Source organism: Sebastes umbrosus, chromosome 2, assembly GCF_015220745.1.
Source record: "Sebastes umbrosus isolate fSebUmb1 chromosome 2, fSebUmb1.pri, whole genome shotgun sequence".
Taxonomy (NCBI): Eukaryota; Metazoa; Chordata; class Actinopteri; order Perciformes; family Sebastidae; genus Sebastes; species Sebastes umbrosus.
The window spans coordinates 29,740,245-29,759,604 of record NC_051270.1 but is presented as its reverse complement, the minus strand read 5'-3'; the positions used below and the strand labels follow the sequence as shown (position 1 = coordinate 29,759,604).

The 19,360-nt window shown below is 38.8% G+C and overlaps 1 protein-coding gene across 1 annotated transcript; it reads left to right on the top strand.

Annotated features, from left to right (window-relative positions):
- The first annotated feature begins 1,207 nt into the window (after positions 1-1,207).
- atic (5-aminoimidazole-4-carboxamide ribonucleotide formyltransferase/IMP cyclohydrolase) lies at positions 1,208-13,430 on the top strand. The gene is made up of 14 exons (XM_037757481.1): positions 1,208-1,412; positions 1,587-1,713; positions 2,326-2,469; positions 4,991-5,079; positions 5,256-5,407; positions 9,535-9,691; positions 10,402-10,527; positions 10,620-10,813; positions 10,920-11,009; positions 11,110-11,235; positions 11,353-11,445; positions 11,541-11,723; positions 12,720-12,875; positions 13,058-13,430. The coding sequence occupies exons 1-14, from the start codon at positions 1,394-1,396 to the stop codon at positions 13,175-13,177; spliced, it is 1,776 nt and encodes a 591-aa protein (XP_037613409.1). The 5' UTR covers positions 1,208-1,393; the 3' UTR covers positions 13,178-13,430.
- Positions 13,431-19,360: the final 5,930 nt, after the last annotated feature.

Genomic DNA, 19,360 nt, shown 5'->3' with positions numbered 1-19,360 from the left:
AATAATTATCAACTGTGTCTGACTTCCAGCTTCCCTGGTGAAGAGATTCAACAGCAGCTCTGCACATTCATCTCACTCAGACTATACTGTCATGAAAGTTTAGCATGTTAAAATGTGGATAATATGTGGTGAAATAATATTGATTAAAATGTAAAACTGTTATTACTTGCAGACATGTAAAGTCCATGTGCATGTCCATATTTCTCAAATATGTGTTTTTATTTATAAGATACTTTCTGGTGGGAATATTCCTGAACAGTTCAAGACCTATTTTAAAACAAATTCTCAGGTCCATTCTTACTCAACCCGTCAATCTCTAGATCTTCATCCTCCTAAATTCATCACTAGTAGGGGTCAATATTCGATAAGATTTAGGGGAACCAAATTATGGAGTAACTTTTCACATCTATCAATAAACTGTTCATCTGTCAAATGTTACAAAAGTCGCTCAAAGGATAATTTAATTGCTGTCTTGTAATTGCTTTTCCCTATGTTGTCCATGTATCTGTTTTTATGTTTTTTATTTTTTCCCACTCACAATGTTGTTTGGTTACAATTGCCCAGAAGTCTTTATAGATATTTAAATCAATATCCTCCTCACAAACACTAACCATACACTTCCACGCAACACACACACACACACACACACACACACACACACACACACACACTTGTCTTTTTTTATATATTTACTGTATTGTTATTGTTGTTATTATATTAATCTTGTCTCTAGGTGGAGGCTTCAGATAAGCCCAGTGTTTTTTTGCCTCTTCCTGCACTGTATATTATTAATTTGTTTTTTATGTTGTGTAGTCTTAAATTGTGCAAAATAAATAAATAATACAAACATAAATAATAATGTGTGCCCTCGTGTGGCAAAACAAAAGAAGACACTTGGCCTGACGACTCAAAGTTCAGTATAGATTGACTATAGAAGCAGAAAGACATATTGAATGCTTGTGCAAGTAATACTGACAAGCTGATGATCTGTCCATACTCTCAAATATAGGCTGTTTCTGCAGCTTTTAGTTTTTATCAAGCTTCCTCAGATATAAATGACTAAAAAAACTAATTTGTTTGTTGATGGATAAAAAATAAGTTGCAATATAGCTGCTGCAAAAGACATGGACTCATAATTACAGTTTTAGATAAATAGGCTTTGGCTCCTTTGAGCTCCTGTGGGTGCGCTTGTGTTGCCTCTGGGGGCGGGCCGACTTCAGCAGGGCGGGGTCTCTCTACTCCTGACCTGAAGCACATGACGAGGCGATGAACAGCGTGTGGTAGTTTTTGTTTGAGCCTGCACAACTTTCCTCTGCAGAGTTTCCTGGTTAAACTGAGTGCAGCCTGCAGATATAAACCCGCTTCTCCTCCTCTCAGACTGCAGACTAACAGCATGACCTCCTCACAGCTCGGTAAGAGGGTTTATTCACATTTTAATTAACCCTCTGTGTCGTCATTATAAAGTTTAGTAGTGCGACATGCAGGCTGCTAGCTCTGCTGCTAACATCAGCCAGCGTGGTGATCTTTACCTCGCTTTAAAACACATCTTTACTTCTCTTTTCCTGATTTTATTTGTTCCTCCGCAGCTCTTCTGAGTGTGTCAGACAAAACTGGCCTGGTGGACTTCGCCAGGAGGCTGGTGGATGTTGGTCTGTCTCTGGTCGCGTCAGGAGGAACAGCCAAGGAACTGCGGGATGCTCGACTGGCTGTCAGGTTGGTGCTGAAGTAGTCCTTCAAATACAACTTAAAGGTCCCATATCATGCTCATCTTCAGGTTCATACTTGTATTTTGTGTTTCTACTAGAACATGTTTACACGTTTTAATGTTCAAACAACACATTATTTTTCTCATACTGTCCGTCTGAATATACCTGTGTTCACGCTCTGTCAGAAACGCTCCGTTTTAGTACATTTCAACGGAATTGCGTTGCTAGGAAACAACTTGGGTCCACGTGTACTTCCTAACAGCTGACGTCATTCACATACACTGCAACAGGAAATAACCTGGGACACATTTAGAATGTTTGTTTAAAACTGTAAAATTGTCTACATATTGTAGATTTGTGACATCACAAATGTGAAAGCTTGTTTCAAACGCTCAGTTTCTGAATACATGTTGTCTGTATTTCTCTGTGGATTCAGCGTTTTGATACTTTCACAGTATTTATATATCACTTAAACCTGCTTTATGATATAAAGACATGAAAATCTCACTTTTTACAATATGAGACCTGTAAATCCAGTGTTTGATTCCCCACAAATTCACTAAATCTAGCAGCTGCATATGGGTGACCTAACCTGTCAGTGTCTGTCTGTGTGTGCCAGGGATGTGTCTGAGCTGACTGGACATCAGGAGATGCTGGGGGGTAGAGTGAAGACCCTGCATCCTGCCGTCCATGGAGGCATCCTGGCCAGAAACACCCCCACTGATGCTGCAGACATGGAGAAGCTGGGCTACAGCCTGGTCAGGTGAGCGAAGCACAGCAAATGCATCTAAAACACACTGAAATGCACATTTTAAAACAGTCACATCTGTATGTTAGCATGGTGATATTGAATGTTAACAGCATGCATGACCTGTGGCAGATCACAAGCTGCTAATATGGTTGGAGTTTAGACTTGCTTTGTCCCATTAGGAAACACGTGCAGTTGATTTAGCGGCTGGTTTATTGGAAAACTGCTGCTCCTGCTGTAAGCTCGTCCTGTGACTCTCATTTGTTTAAGACAAGAAGGAGAAGAATGTGATTAGATAAAGAGATTTCACAGTTTTGTCATTGAGTGGGGTGACTTGAGTCTGTGGGGAAGTGGAGCCACCCCTTGTTTCTGGGCAACCATAGACAAAATTGGTCATGTGACCACACGAGTCATTCATTTTACTGACCCTGTGATGGAGAGAGGCCCATATGACACGAGCACATTTAGGTTAAAAAAAAAAAAAACATCATTTTGACATTCAAAGGGATTTTTTTTTTTTTTATGTTCAAGGATTCACGATTCTTATGTCTGAACAATTACAGACAAGTTTGAAAAAATGTCCCACATGTGGTAAACTGGGCATACACTGTAGGATTTCAGCCCGTTTCTGGCCCGAATTTTGAGCCACACGATTCATTTTAGAGTCGGACTGAATTTCAGCTTCGTTGGGTGTCGTTTTTCTGACATGTCAGAAATGTTTGGTCGGCCGTCCACAGGCTCTCGCACAGTTGAAGCAGAGCCACGAGCCGATTCCCCAACGTCGGTGCCTTTTTCTGCTTTTCTTACAGTAATCAGAGCGTAGCTATCAAGAGAACAATGTAGGCTACAATAGATATAGTAAAATGTAGCTCGCTTACCTCCAATTCTCTCTGCAAAATGGAACCATACTGTCCACGTCTTCTAGTCACCTGCGAGTCCATATACGCCGGCACCTCTTTTCTTTTTTTTTTTTAGACGTTTCAGCTGACAGGATGGTACAGATGATCAAGGCAGCACGTTTCTGCTTTGTTAGCATTGTGACCCGTACAGACCTCTGCTTGCAAACAAACTCTACCTGCCTCGGAGCTTTCAAACAAATCTTTGTTGACAACTGTCAACTGCCAGAACGGTCCGCAGGGGCCGACGGGCTGTTTTTTACACGTACAGTGTGAGCACTCAGGTCGTGGCTGACGATCGGACCGTACAGTGTGAGCACATAAATTGTGACCTTTGGCTTTACATCGCAAACGATCTACTCGTACAGTTGGAGTAGGAGTTACACAACAACATTTCTAAAATCGTACAGTGTATGTCCAGCTTCAGTGCTTTAAGATGTTACAATATGAAGCTATACTGTTAGCACGACGTTAGCTCTAAACTGCCGAATGATACGAGTTTGTTAAAAAGTAGGGAGTGGGGCGATATGAGCCAAAAGGCCTGCCAAATGTTGAGCCATTCATAGTTATATATAATTAGATTGAAAAAAACATCTGCTGCTTTCAGATTCTCAAATGTGAGGATTTGCTGCTTTTGTCTGTTTTATAAAACTGTAAATTGAATTTTTTTGTGTGTTTTAGACAAAAGAAGCATTAGAAGATGTCACCTTTGCTTCTGGGAAATTGTGATGGGCATTTTAAACTATTTTTAGATATTAAAGATAAAACAATTAATTGATAAAATAATCAACAGATTCATGAAAATTTATAAAAATAATTGTTGCCCTAGCAGTTAGGGCTGCACGGTTTAGAAAAAAATATCTAATTACGATTATTTTTGAGTGATATTGTAATTGCGATATTAGAGGGAATGATCATTTTTACATCATTATTCTCATTTTCATTGAAAAACATATTAAAATAAATATGGTGGGATTTTTGCAGGGATCTGTGCAGAACAAAGATGTCTTAAGTCTGTAGAATATGATGTGTAGGTCAGGACGTCTCTGCAGCTCTGCAGTATTTAATTTAAAATGGTATTTTGACGCACATTTAGCCTTTAACAAATATTAAGATTTCAATCAAATTTTGAATAATTGTGCAGCCCTACAGCAGTTAGATTTTGGGACAGAGAAGCCTGCAGTTTAATTCACCTAAAACGATAAAGTGGATGAAAGGACGGAGAGTAGTCTAACTCTATAACAGAGCAAGTGTTTTTTTATGCAGCCTTCTGAAATGAACTGAGTGGATTTAATTGTGTAAATTTGAGCACACAAGGGTCCTTGTGCACGATACCTCACATATTCTAATCTTTGTAATGGCCCAAATGATGGCCCATTTTCCAATCATATCTTTTAAAATTTTAAGGTGAAACAACTCATAATCAGTCCATAAACGTGAACACCCTGTGAAAGCTATAATTACAAGAAGTGCAAGCCTTACCTGTGTCACTGTGTAAGAATTAGAACAGTCGCCCTAAATATGTTCATGATATGTATTGTGTTGCGGTAATGTATGGATGCGTATTGTTTTTTATTTTTTCAAACAGATGATGAATTCTTCTGAAGAATACGACATTCATTATGTATTTTCTCTTTAAGAGTGGTGGTGTGCAACCTCTACCCGTTTGTGAAGACCGTCTCCAAGCCGACTGTTACAGTGGAAGATGCTGTGGAGCAGATAGATATCGGTGAGTTGTGCATCATATGAGATTGTGTCCAGAATGTTAAGCTTAAAATAATACTCGTAATGCAGGGCAACCAAAGATTAATGTGTCAAATTGCAAAAAGCAATTCGTTCTTCTTTTACACCTCTAATATTTAAAATGCTATGCTTTTTACCATGTGTATTTTTCTTTCTTCCCAGGTGGCGTAACTCTGTTGAGAGCCGCGGCCAAGAATCATGCTCGGGTCACTATAGTGTGCGATCCGGCTGACTATTCGCTGGTTGCCAAGGAGATGGAGGATTCAGGAGACAAAGATACAACCCTGGAAACACGTAGGACTCTGGCCCTCAAAGTAACGTATTTCTTTCTATCTTTTCCCCACCATTTCAACTTGCATGTACATGAACTGAATTTGTACAAGGCTGGAATACTTAGGGTGATCTTTTTTTTGACTGAAGAACATCAGTGTGCAAAAAGTATTGCACATTTTGTTTAGGGGGGGAGGGGTTTATTTTTTTTAAAAAGTAGATTTAAGAGCTCAAAGTATGTCAGTGTTCTAAAATCCCTTTTTTATAAACAAAGTAATTTGTGTCTTTGTAATGTTTGTAGGTTGTGTAAAATTTCAGGCATTTCATTTTTAGGGGTGTAAATCACAAGTTTCATCATGATACAATATTTTATTGATTTTTTGGACAACGATACGATATTTGCTGATATCTCAAAGTTTGCCAAGATAAGATTTCGATTAAATTCAGGGGCCTGTGATCGATATGAGACAAAATCATATTTCATATATATTTAACACAATTATTTACATTTATATCAACTCACAAGAAGCAGCTAAACTATGATTTTACAATTTTATTACTGTGCTCTTCCCGACATTTAAATGAAAAAAATATCTATTCTTTTTAATAAATAATAATACAAAATAGATCCCCCGGTTGTTCATTATAAAGTGCCACATTTCTCATGTTAAAAGGACCAGTGTGTAACATTTAGGGGGATCAATTGGCAAAAAATGTAATATAATATTAATAAGTATGTTTTCTTTAGTGTATAATCACCTGAAAATAAGAATTGTGTTTTTGTTACCTTTAGAATGAGCCGTTTATACCTACATAGGGAGCGGGTCTTCTTCAAGGAGTCCGCCTCTTTTGCTTCTCCACTCACGTCCTTCGTACTCACACACTCTACGCACTGGCTCTGCTCCAAACGACCTACACTACTCTTACAATAACTGCCTCTACATAGGGACATTCGCATTTTAGCATCCGCCATCGCAGCTCTCCTACAGGATAGGCACACGGGAGAGGCTTCAGTTGGTTGCAATCTCAACCTCACTGTTAGATACCGCCAGATCCTACACTGTTACTTTTATGTGCAAATGGTTTTTATCAGTTAACAATTTCAAAATAGAGACGTATCTTAAAGATGACGTTATGCACCAATATTTTCACTTTGCATCGATGATATTGATCGTTGAATCGTTACACTCCAACTCTGTTTAATCTCAAATCATAGGCTTTTTTTGGTAGCAGCTTCTCCTTAAAAAAAAACATTTATTTTGTTTTGAATCCATAACCATAAAGCATTATATTAGAGCTGAAACGATTAGTTGATTAACAGAAAATTAATCTGCAACAACTTTGATGATCGTTTAATTATTTGTTTTATCAAAACTGCACTGGTTCCAGGTTCTCAAATGAGAATTTTTGCTTGTTTTCTATGATAGTCCCAAACCCACAGATACTCAGTTACTGTTAGTCTGACAAAACACGTTTGAATATTTCATCTTTGGCTTTGGGTCATCATCAGCATTTTTCTAACGAGTTTGATGTGTTAAATGGACCGGGACAAACTGTTTCCTGATTTGCTATGTCACAATCCTGAGCTGGGTTCTCATTTATAACTGTTGCTTATAACCGCAGCTGTGGAGCAACGTAGCTGTTGAAATCATCATCATTGTTGTAGAAATCCAAGGTTACATAGAATATTAAAGAATGGCAGAATAGAGCGTCAATATTTTTAATATCTTCTAATAGTGTGCAGATATCCCCATGTACAATATAAGTTTTCATAAAGTTATTGTGTGTAAAATCGCTGCAGTGAACAAGACACGACTTATTCATTTATGTATGGTTTATTTGATAGGGACAGATACAGTATACATAGACAAACAGCTATCTGATGCTCTTATGTCTCTAGTGCGCCACCGCGATGTGCCACACACACTCTGCTACCTCAAGTCACCTCCACCCGGCACATCTCTCACCGCCTGCACGTAGATTGTGTAAATTAGCAAAGTGAGGAAATAAAGCCAGTGACAGCTCTCCCACAATCGTTACTCTCCATATCCTCATTATCATTATTAGTTATAATCATAATGCAGGCCATGTCCGCCATAAAAAACTTAAATAAATAAATAGTGTTCACCTACCAAACTTCCTTTTTCAAATGATATCCAGGGTGGGGGATATTATTGATTGTCGCGATCATTTTGACAAGTAAATCGATCAGTTTGATTGCTGTAAACATATAAACACTGCGGTGACACTCGTAACATGCTGCATGGTGGATGCACTGGCACTGCAAGGACAACGTGAATGGTAGAATGAGGAGGGAACGAGTGTTCAGAGACAACCTCACCCACAAGCACCCCAATTTCTGTGTCAGAAAAAAACTTTTCTTGGTCTTCCTCTCGGTTGTCACCGTTATTCACCGTAAAGATCCAACAGGCTCATTACTATGCAGAAACATTCATGAGGTGCTCTGCATCGACCATTTCTGGTTGAATGTGGGCGTGTAGAGGGCGGAATATGAGGCTGATCCACGTGCGTACATTTCCAGGAGGATTATGATTTATAAAGGGAACATTGCCTGCAGGTGTGCGTACGCACAAGTCTTCGGCTTTTGTGCGCATGTACATTTTTAGTATGGATCCTATGCACTGTTTTATAAATGAGCCTTGAACATTTTTCAAAGTGGCTTTTTAAAATAGGAAGGACTTACGTTGACTACGTTTACATGCACAAAACATTCAGTTTTTTCGCCATATTCTGAAAAAGATAATATTTCTGTTAAGCTGTTTACATGGCTAATGAAAATGAATATTCCACTAATATTACCGTTTACATGCAACTGTGCATAGGCCCCCATGACCTATGTCCTATGGCTACGCCGTTTAAATAACTTTAACTTCCCTCCTTTTCCAACTGCAGTCATGTTGTCACTGTTTTGCAAAATTGTTCTTCAAGGTATTTTTTTTACGGCTATTCACGAGAACAGACTCCGTTGAGACGAATGCACTGTATGCATGTCCAAAGAATGCTCCTAAAACATTGGATATCTGCATAGCCCACGTGTCTTAATCTGAAAATGCTCCATTTGGAATAAGGCCTAATTCTAAATGTCCAAACAGAATATGCTGTTTACACGACACGTGTGAAATTCCAAATATTGTCATATTCGGAATAATAGTGGAATATTAGTGTGCATGTAAACATAGTCATTGTGTGTAACTACCAGCCTTCATTGATCTTCTAATCACATCTACTCAAACATCCGTTAATCCTGCCCCGTCACTGTTCAGACTTGTTCCAGTCTAATCTCAATTGTGAACAAAGACTCTCAGTTTGGAATAAGAGGTGACTCTTGCCTTTGGCTTTTTAATGAATGAGCAGGCCTTAAAGTGATGGTTGCACAATAGTAACCTGTTCCAGATTCTTACGTAACATAAGGAACTGCCAGGAGGTTTCTGAAGCAAACATCAGTCAATATAGTTAATATGTTCATCATATGACTTCGTTTAGATAATTCTCCTTTATAGTCACCAAATCGTTCTCAGTACTAGTTTAAGCCTGGTCATGTTAATGGTGTTTGCTTAGAGATGAGGGTCAATGCAAGACAAAGTCCAGTCAGTGTTATAATGTCTGTTTAGGTTACAGAGTTTAACATGATGACTTGTGGTCTGTTTAAGCTCTGAAATTGTTGCTTTGCTTTGGGATGATATCCAAATAAATAATGCAGAGTCATCATGACCTTGTATTAAATTCTTGTGATACATTGTAAATGTTTTTGAGGTTTATAACTCTGACTTTGGTACACATTAGAACAGTGGTTCTCAACCTTTTTTGTGTCAAGGACCCCTAAATTCATACACAATAGGGCACAGATGGCAATATTTTGCTTCAGGACCTCGAAACCATCGAAAATGTATTGGTTGTTATGATTAAAACCAGAATTCTATAGTTGTCAAATACAGTTCAGGAAATAACAGTGGACTATGATCAGAATAGTCACTGACTCTTACTCACTGAATTAAATAGTAAAAATAGCTATTCCCCATTTTTCTGGGGACCACCTGGAAAATCCCTCAAAGACCCCTGGGGGTCCCCGGACCCCTGGTTGAGAACCACTGCATTAGAAGATGATGTATTTGTTCTCACCAGAGTCTATTTGATGTTCTTTGCTCTTCAGGCCTTCACACACACAGCACAGTATGACGAGGCCATATCGGACTACTTTCGTGGACAGTACAGCAGCGGTGTTTCCCAGCTGTCTCTGCGCTACGGCATGAACCCTCACCAAGCACCCGCCCAACTCTACACCCTGCGCCAAGCCCTCCCCCTCACAGGTAGACCCCACATCACATCACAACTGTCTCAACTGACCTAAATGTGTCTGCGTTAGCATTGTTCAGTGGTTTGTCTTTAAAGGAGGGATTTCACAGTTGGGGAAATGCGCTTATTTGCTTACTAGCGGAGGGTTAGATGAGAAGATTAATACCGCTCTCATATTGGTCAGTTAAATATGAAGCTACCGCCAGTAGCTGGTTAACTTAGCTTTGCACAAAGACTGTAAATGGGGGGGAAACGACTAGCCTAGCTCTGTCTAAAGGTAACAAAGATAACGAAATCCAACTGGATTGTTTTATTTTATACAAAACCCAAAGTGTAAAAATGACAATTAGCCATTTTACTGAAGGTTACGCCTGGCAACTACTCACTATAACAGCAGATTAGTCCAGCAGATTACCATCTGTAAAATGGCACATTGTCATTTCTACACTTTTGTTTAAATGAAACAAACGATACATAACATGTGAAGTAGTCAGTGTTGAAGGTGCTGGTAGGTGGATTTTGTTATCTTTACACATCTTCTAATCTAACTTTCTTCCAGAAACTGAATAAATGTAGATGATAAATAAAACAGCTGGGATTTTGGCAGTAGTGCCCTGTGAATATATCCCTTTCACCCTAAAATGACCGTGTCAGAAAACAGCTGATAAAAGAAATAAGACAGGAGGAGAGGGAGAAAACTACAAATAACTTCTCCCCCTCTCAGTGGTCAACGGTTCCCCCGGCTTCATCAACCTGTGTGACGCTCTGAACGCCTGGCAGCTGGTCAGAGAGCTAAAGAGCACCCTCGGCATGGCTGCTGCCGCCTCCTTCAAGCACGTCAGCCCTGCTGGTAAGATGAAACGAGACAAGCAGACACACACTTTTGAATTTGACTTTAGTGCCTCAACTGTGAAAATGACTCTGTTCATGTTTCCTCTGAAGGAGCTGCAGTAGGAGTTCCTCTGACTGAGGAGGAAGCCAAAGTGTGCATGGTGCACGACATGCTGAAGGATCTCACCCCATTGGCCACGGCCTACGCCAGGGCAAGAGGGTCAGACAGAATGTCTTCTTTTGGAGACTTCATTGCTGTGTCAGATGTTTGTGACGTTCCCACCGCCAAGATTATATCAAGAGAGGTAAAATCACGAGAACGTATACAGAAGAAAACAAATGAGTTGGTTGTTTTTTTTTGTTGCTGCAACATTGCTTTGCTCAACCATGATTCTATTTGCTTGCTCTCAGGTGTCAGATGGTATCATTGCTCCTGGTTATGATGAGGAGGCACTCAAGATCCTCTCCAAAAAGAAGAATGGCAACTACTGTGTGCTTCAGGTGAGAGATTTCTATCATCATCATTTTGTATCGGTAAATAAGGATGATTAGAATGAGTTTAGTTAAGATTTGTGTTTGATTAACAATGTGTTTGTCCCAGATGGATCCAGACTACGAGCCTGATGAGCCTGAGGTGAGAGTGTTGTTTGGTCTCTATCTCAAACAAAAGAGGAATGGAGCGCTCATCAATAAGGAGTTCTTCAATAACGTTGTTTCCAAGGGCTCGGTGAGTCACTGTAGTGTATTTATGTCCTCATCCTGCTTTGTCATTTTAAATAATTCTTTCATTATTGAGACAATGCTATCTAAATGACAAGTATTCACCTTTTTCTGTGTCCACAAGCTCTCGGAGGAAGCTCGACGTGACCTTGCTGTGGCCACCATCGCTGTCAAGTACACTCAGTCCAACTCTGTCTGCTACGCTAAAGATGGACAGGTAAGAACAGGCAGATAAAAGGAGGAGAGAGGAATCTGAATGAGCTATACGTTTTATTTTTTTCTCTAATGTTTTGTCTTGTCTGTGTCTTCCAGGTTGTTGGTATTGGTGCCGGTCAACAGTCTCGTATCCACTGCACACGGCTGGCAGGTGACAAAGCCGATAACTGGTGGCTGAGACACCACCCTCGTGTCCTGAACATGAAGTTTAGCGGTGGTGTGAAGCGAGCGGAGATGGCCAACGCGATCGACCAGTATGTCAGCGGCACCATTGGAGAGGTAAGGAGGCAACAATGGGCAACAGGCACCCTAAAGTTAAAGCAATAGTTAAGTTTAGTTGTAGGGTTTTCGTTTTATAGAAATTACACATTTTTTAAGGAATAGCCATTCAGTGTATTTGCCCGTGAAAAGCGAAAGCCATAGACCACCATGCAAAAATGCCCAACTTTACAGCAGCAACAAACATGCTTACAGCTAATTTCCCCGTTCATGACAACTGTAGGTGGTGTGAATTTTTATATAATTCATCCGTTCAAATTATATGCCATACCAGCCATTAGGTGTCTGCTAGCCAGTGTGCGGGCGTTGGATGATGGGCTGCCGCTGGATGACCTCAGTGCCCGCATCAGTTTGCAACGGGATATCGGGATCTGTAATGTCCGTGAAACTTGGCTAAATCCTGGAATACCAGATAGCACTATTCAACCGTGACTCTTTTATACCGATCTAACAGAACAGAGGACTCTAAGAAAAAAGGAAATGTGTGCTTTACGGTGAAGAACGTTAAAGCACAAGTTGTAACGTTACCTTGTACAATTTCATGTGACTGATTGATATTTTTGAAGAAGTATGTGCTCCAGTTATTCAGGTGTGTGAAATTCTAACATCAGTATTATTAATTTATATGTTAGCTCCGGTACCAACCAGCAACCAGGAGCAACGATACCACAGGGTTAATGTTGACCGGCTACTCGGAGTAACATGTTGCCTGTTCTCTTCCATGGAATAGCTTAGCTTCTTAGCCTTAGCTAGCTTGGTAGCTTTGAGCTATGTGTGTGTGTTTTAGCCGCCTCAGCTCCATCCACGCTGCACCTCTTTGCCCATTTTTGGATTAGCCGGACTAGTCACTGCCAAGATGGCGATGGCGGGGGCCCCCCACTTTGAGCTTCATTTTTACTCTTGAGCTGTTGATGTCTGATGTTCAATGCCATGTCAAGTTCGAGAAACTGAGAATAAATGAAAAGTCCTGTATTGTGTGTATTTTTGTGTCGACAGGGCCCGGACTTGGAAGTTTGGAAGTCAAAGTATGAAGAGGTACCCGAGCCTCTGTCAGAGACTGAAAAGAAGAACTGGATCAGCTCCCTGCAGGCTGTGGCTGTCAGCTCTGACGCCTTCTTCCCCTTCAGAGATAACATAGATCGTGCCAAACGGGTAACTATAACACATCTTTCACAAAAGCATGGGTTCATACTATATACACTTTGAATGGAAATGGCCTGCAGACACCTGCTGAAGTCATATATTTTGGAAACTATTGACTCTGAAAACAGTGTACTGACAAGCTTTCCAACCATCTTTTCTAACGTTTCATCCCTCTGTGTGTCTGTCTGTAGAGTGGTGTGGAGTACATCGCAGCTCCAGCGGGCTCTGCTGCTGACCAGGTTGTGATCAATGCCTGTAATGAGCAGGGCATCACTTTGGTGCACACCAACCTGCGGCTCTTCCACCACTGAGCACCTCAACACTTCTCCAGCTGTTCTTTAAACTCAACTCACAGTTTCATTAGAATGAAACTCTTTTTCTAACATTGCTGATACTCAAAACATTCCTACCCTCATAATGCTGAAGTGTAGAGGTTCCAAATGCACTGTTTTGTAACACATTATCTACATTCCTTACTCGATCCTAGCATTAGAGAGAGATACACTAGCTGTTAATGTTCATTCTATGTCAGTTTCAGTGTGAAATAAAGTGTTGATGACAGTTCATGAGTATTTTGTTTGTTTTTATGCCTCTGCGCCGGCAAAAGCCGTGGCCGGAGGAATTGTTTTCGGGTTGTCCATCCATTTGTCCATCTGAACGAACAGTCAGTGCGTCTCATTCTCATGAGCACGGTATCTCACGGTATCCTAGAGGAAACCACTTCAAATTTGGCACAGTTCATGGCATACTATACTGACTTTTTGATGGCATACAAAAATATGACTTTTTAATTACATTTTTATGACAGGCTATGCTATAACTTTTGTATGCCACTTTTTGACACAATATACTATGACTTTAAGGACTTTTGAATGACATACTACGACTTTTAAGACTTTTTATTACATAACTGTACTATGGCTTTATTTAACTTTTTTCAACATTCTATACTATTACTTTTTATGATTTACTAAACTATTGACTATTTTATGACTACTATACTGTGACTTTTTTCAACATACTAAGCTGACTATTTTATGACTTTTTTGACATACAATACAATGACTTTTTTCAGGATACTATACTATGACTTTTTTTTAATTTTTTGGACATACTACGGCTTTTTTTACCAACTATACCATGATTTTATTTTTTCGACATACTATACTATGACTTATTTTTTTCTGACGTACTATGACTTTTTTTTTTTTTTTAACTTAATATACTATGACCTTTTTTTCCGACATACTATACTATGACTTTTTTTTTTCGAAATACTATACTATGATTATTTTTTTAACATACTATAATATGATTTTGTTTGACATACTATACCATGACTTTTTTTCAACATCCTATGCTATGAATTTATTTATTCAACATACTATACAATGACAAATACTATGCCTTTTTTTCAACACACTATACTATGACGTTTTTGCATGAAATTTTTCGACATACTATACTATTACTTTTTTATTCTTTCGACATACTATACTATGACCCATTATTTTTAAACATGCTTTACTATGACTTCTTTCGACATACTATACTATGACTTTTTTAGTCTTTCGACATACCATACTATGACTTTTTTTTGACATACTATACTATGACTTTTTTTTCCGATATACTATACCATGACTTTTTTAAATTTTTCGACATACTATACTATGACTTTTTTATTTTTTCAACATACTATACTATGACCCATTATTTTTAAAACATGCTTTACTATTACTTTTTTTTCAACATACTATACCATGACTTTTTTTATTCTTTTGACAAGCTATGACTTTTTTTTCGACATACTATACTGACTTTTTAAATTTTTCGACAAGCTATACTATGACTTTTTTAATTTTTCAACATACTATACTATGACTTTTTAAAAAACAATTTCAACATACTATACTATGAATTTTTTTCATGAAATTGTTCGAGATACTATACTATGATTTTTTGGTGATATACAATTTTATAACTTTTTCATTGACCATTTTCAAAATACTATACCATGAATATTTGGACTTTCTATGACTTTTTAGATAAACAATATGACATTTTTGTGACGTTTTTCGACCTTGAGTCTCAACACTTTTTTACATTGTGTTAACACATCAATTCAAACTTTTGTAGTGTACATTAAAGTAGGGCATCTTACTTTCTGTTTACATCCCCCAAACCCCCAAATCATAGGAACTGTAGTTCCAAAACTCAGAAGATTATTATCTTCCAAAAATAAATAAGACAAGACACAAGACAGACACTTGGATCTTCATGTGTTGCCATGGATGACAAATCAGCGAGGACAAGACAGGACATTACTTATAATTGCTCCCCTCCCCACAGAAAATCTAACTTGTGAGATGTGGGTGTGTGGACACCATCTGAGCAGCAGGGAGCAGTGTATTCTCAGTGTTTCACATGAGTTGTACTATTTCTTTACTCATCTCGCCCATTCGGTCCAAGCAACAGTTTTTTTTATTTTCCCTTAAAACAAACCAGATTGGGAGGGAATGAGGAAAAAATTAATGCTGGTTTTGGGCCGTTTAAAAGGAGCAGATTTAAGGGAGTGAGCCATAAATTCACTGAAATGAGCTCAATGGGTACCATAGATAGGAAAAATAATAACACAAATGGGAGAGAAAAAAAAACAGATCTAAAATCTGATAAGGGTCTGGTAATAAGTTCAATATCGGTACTTCACATCATTCTAGCGCCAAAACAGGCATGGTGATGCTGGAGTTGGGGAGGCAGTGGAGAATGAACGAGGCCCAAATCATTTTAGAAAGAGAGCAGTATTGAATTCTGGGACAGAGATGATCCAGCTCATCTGAGGGGAACGGCTGGTTTCAGGACTCTGAACACTATGTAACAAAGGAGGTGGGGTAAAGTATATCTTGGGAGATTCCTGTCCTAACTGCTTTGTGTTTATCCTAATAAAAAAAATAATCAATTGCTATTTAACTCACTAAACTAAACCTGAATTGTTCTGAGCAGGGAACAAGCTTCCCTACTGCAGTAGGAAAAGGTTCACGACCTAAGAATTTTTGAGATAATGAGTTGGACAGTGTATAACCACTGGTGGTGCAGTAGAGCAAAATCTCAATGAGTTGGTTTTCGTACTGTTTTGTATCTTGTTCGCTACCAGGGCAGACATGAGAACACACAAGCATGGGATGACCTGATACACATTTCTGACAGAGGGCTATAATGCAAATCAATCAATATTGTCTATAATGAGCTGTAAAATGTGTATGAGCCAACAAAAGAGAAGAAGACTCAACATGTTAGGCCTTAGAGATACACACAACACTGAATCTAAGTGTGCATTGTATTCTACCACGGTGACTTTTTTTTCACTACCACAAAGAGGTGCCAAAGTAACACATTTTCAAATTCTCTATATATAGTGGCTTTAAAGGTAAGTGAGTGCAGGCAGGCTCCAAAAAAGTTAATTCCTTAACAGTTTCCTGACTTCCTTCTTAAAGCTGCAGTGGGTAGAAATGGAGCAAATATGATCAAAACAAGTATTTTTATAAAAACGGTAGTGCATGAGACAGGTAATCTGAAAATAATCATGTTCCTCTGGTGTCCTCCGGTGCTCCAATGGCATCTGAGTGATTTCACAGACCGAAGGAGAACAACCAATCAGAGCCGAGCTGGAGTCTGCCGTCTCTGAGCAGCTGTCAATCACTCGCAAACTCCGATCTGATAATATGAATGAATTCTGTTATTGTAATGCCTATTTCTTGCGTAAAATGTTTTCAGAAACATCTTACCATTTAGCCGTAAAATGAGAAAGGGCAGCCATGTTGAGATCTGTTGAGGAAATACCACAGCCAATAGGAACGCTCTCTCTCTGAAATGACCTGTGATTGGCCAAAGTCTCCCTTCACGGCTAGATTTTTTTAAAGCCTGAAAACAGAGCCATGAGGAGGTGCAGAAGTCTAGTTATCTCTCAGAACACTTGAATTACAATATGCTGAAAGGTTATTATGGAATTTTTGCACAATGATGCCAAAAGATTTCTGCCTACTGAGGCTTTTATCGATTAGTTGGTTGGTCTGTAAAATGTCAGAAAATTGTGAAAAATGTGGATCAGTGTTCCCAGAAGCCCAAGATGATGTCCTCAGATGTCTTGTTCGGTCCACAACTCAAAGATATTCAGTTTACTGTTATAGAGGAGTAAAGAAACCAGAAAATATTCACATTTAAGAAGCTGGAATCAGAGAATTTTGACTTGTTTTGCCCAATGATGCTAAAAACTTTCTGCCTACTAAAGCTTTAACAATCTCATACCATCTATGGGATTAATGGAGAAAAATAAATAACCAGTTTATGATGTAAACATAAAATGAAACACATGTATTGGTATAGTACAGTTTCTACTCCTGGCAGTTAACACAATGCAAGCTCCATCTGAACATCTCACATACACACACTTGGGGACCACATCTGATTGGTTACCAGCAACTTGCCGTCGGTGTGACGTCAGCACAAGAGGAGAAAAAAAAGGCAGAGAGGAGGTGAGAGGAGATCAGTGGAGGCTCCGTCAGCGGACGCAGCGCAGCTTCAGGACCTCGGACTGACTGAAGGGAAACACTCGCTGACACACTGCGACTCAAAGGCCGTCCAGCATCTCTGCTCTCTGCACGGACCTGCAAGATAAAAAACCTCGTGATCACGGATACAAAACACACAATTCAACAAGGATATCTCCTCCATGCACAGCACCCAGCCGCGGACACCCAGCCAGCCTCGGCAGATGCTGTGGGATTTATCGATCTGATCTGATCCACGCGCTCACCTGTTTGGCTGCAACGCAAACTCCTGATGTGTCCTGCACATCTGGAGCCTGATAACGATGCTACCGACCGTCCTCATCACCACATGTGGATGTTTTAAGTCTCCATGGATGCAGGAGGCACGATGTGAAAGTGAGTCTTTTGGATTCAATGGTTCCCTTCATATCATCTGCATGCGTGTTTTTAATTATAGGCCTAATGCATCTCATTCTCAGCCTGCAGATGCACTAGCCTAATATTAGACATATTGTAGGAGCAGACTGTTGGTCTGCATTCATTTAACCATGTTATATTCAAGTCTTATGTTTCAAATATGGTTCATAGTCAAATCCACAGCCAATAGATAAAGTCATAGTGGGCTAGTATGTCTATAGTTCACATTTATCATATTAAAAATCACACATAGAGTAAATCTATAAGATATAGTTTAACCTATTTTACAAAGACATAAGCCTATTTATTGTAACAATGAAGTTACAGGCCTGCTTAAACCCTCCATAGATTGAGTCAATAAAGGCAACTTCACACCCATAGTGTGAGATGTAATGTTTCCTGCTTGTCTAAAAATGTTTAATAGACACAGTCTCAAGTCTGTTGTCTTCCGAATATGTTAATTTATAAAAAAGGCTATGATAATTGTAGTAATATGTGTGAGATATACAAAGAAAGTGACGCATGCCTTGTGAGTGCATTTACTCCCCAATTAAAACGATTGACGTCAGACGTTTACTGACAAAGAAAAGCGTGAGTTCATCAGGAGGTTATTTTGAGTTAAGGTGCAAATAATAATGTAAATACAAAGAATTCTAAGAATTATTTCCTATTTCAACTTTAACAAAATGTAGTTGGAGGAAAAAATTATACACAAGTGTAGAAAAGTGATCCTTAAGCTTCAGAATTCATCACTCAGTGACAGCATCATAATAACATGATATTAATAACAGTATTTCAGCAATAATACAAAAGAGACTGATGAAAAATGTCATATTCAATAAATTACTACAAGGCACAAATACTTAGGCCTATATGGCCCTTGACAGTGTCCACGTCCCAAAGATCTGTAAAGTTTTATAGCAAAAGTCTTTCTGTAGAAGCTTTGATGAAAAATTATCATGTGGAGCCAATTAAAATGTTAAAGCCCTGTTTCTTCTCAGAGCAAAGCAGAGGGAGTTTTCTTGGGGAAGATTTGAAAAGTATAGAAAGGCAAAAACTAGACGTATATATGTTATATTGTTTAAAGTAGCAATGTAAAGTGCAACAAGAGCTATTTGCAACAAGACTATTTGCCTAAGAGATGCCTAATTTCAATTAATTTCAATCAACCTATAAAGTCTTGAGGTCTGTCAGAGAGGTGATACATTTTAATTGTGTATTTAGATGAAAAAAAAATGTATTCATATTTGATTGAAATGTTTGAAAAAGTTGGTTTCAGTTGGAAGATTTTTTTAAGATTGAGTTTTTTCAGTTTTTAATATCAAGATTGCCATTGAAGCCCTTGCAGTGTTACATGAAGCCTGTAATTAGGCAACCGTTAACTACATAATAATTTTCTTTGTTCCCAGGAAGCTTCAGACTTACCTTTTGCTGTTGCAGCAAAACACGGTGCCTGTTCCTGTCTTTGGTTATCTAGCTGTATGAGTGTTAATCATCCATCATAAAGCTAGATAACCGAAAGTAGGAATG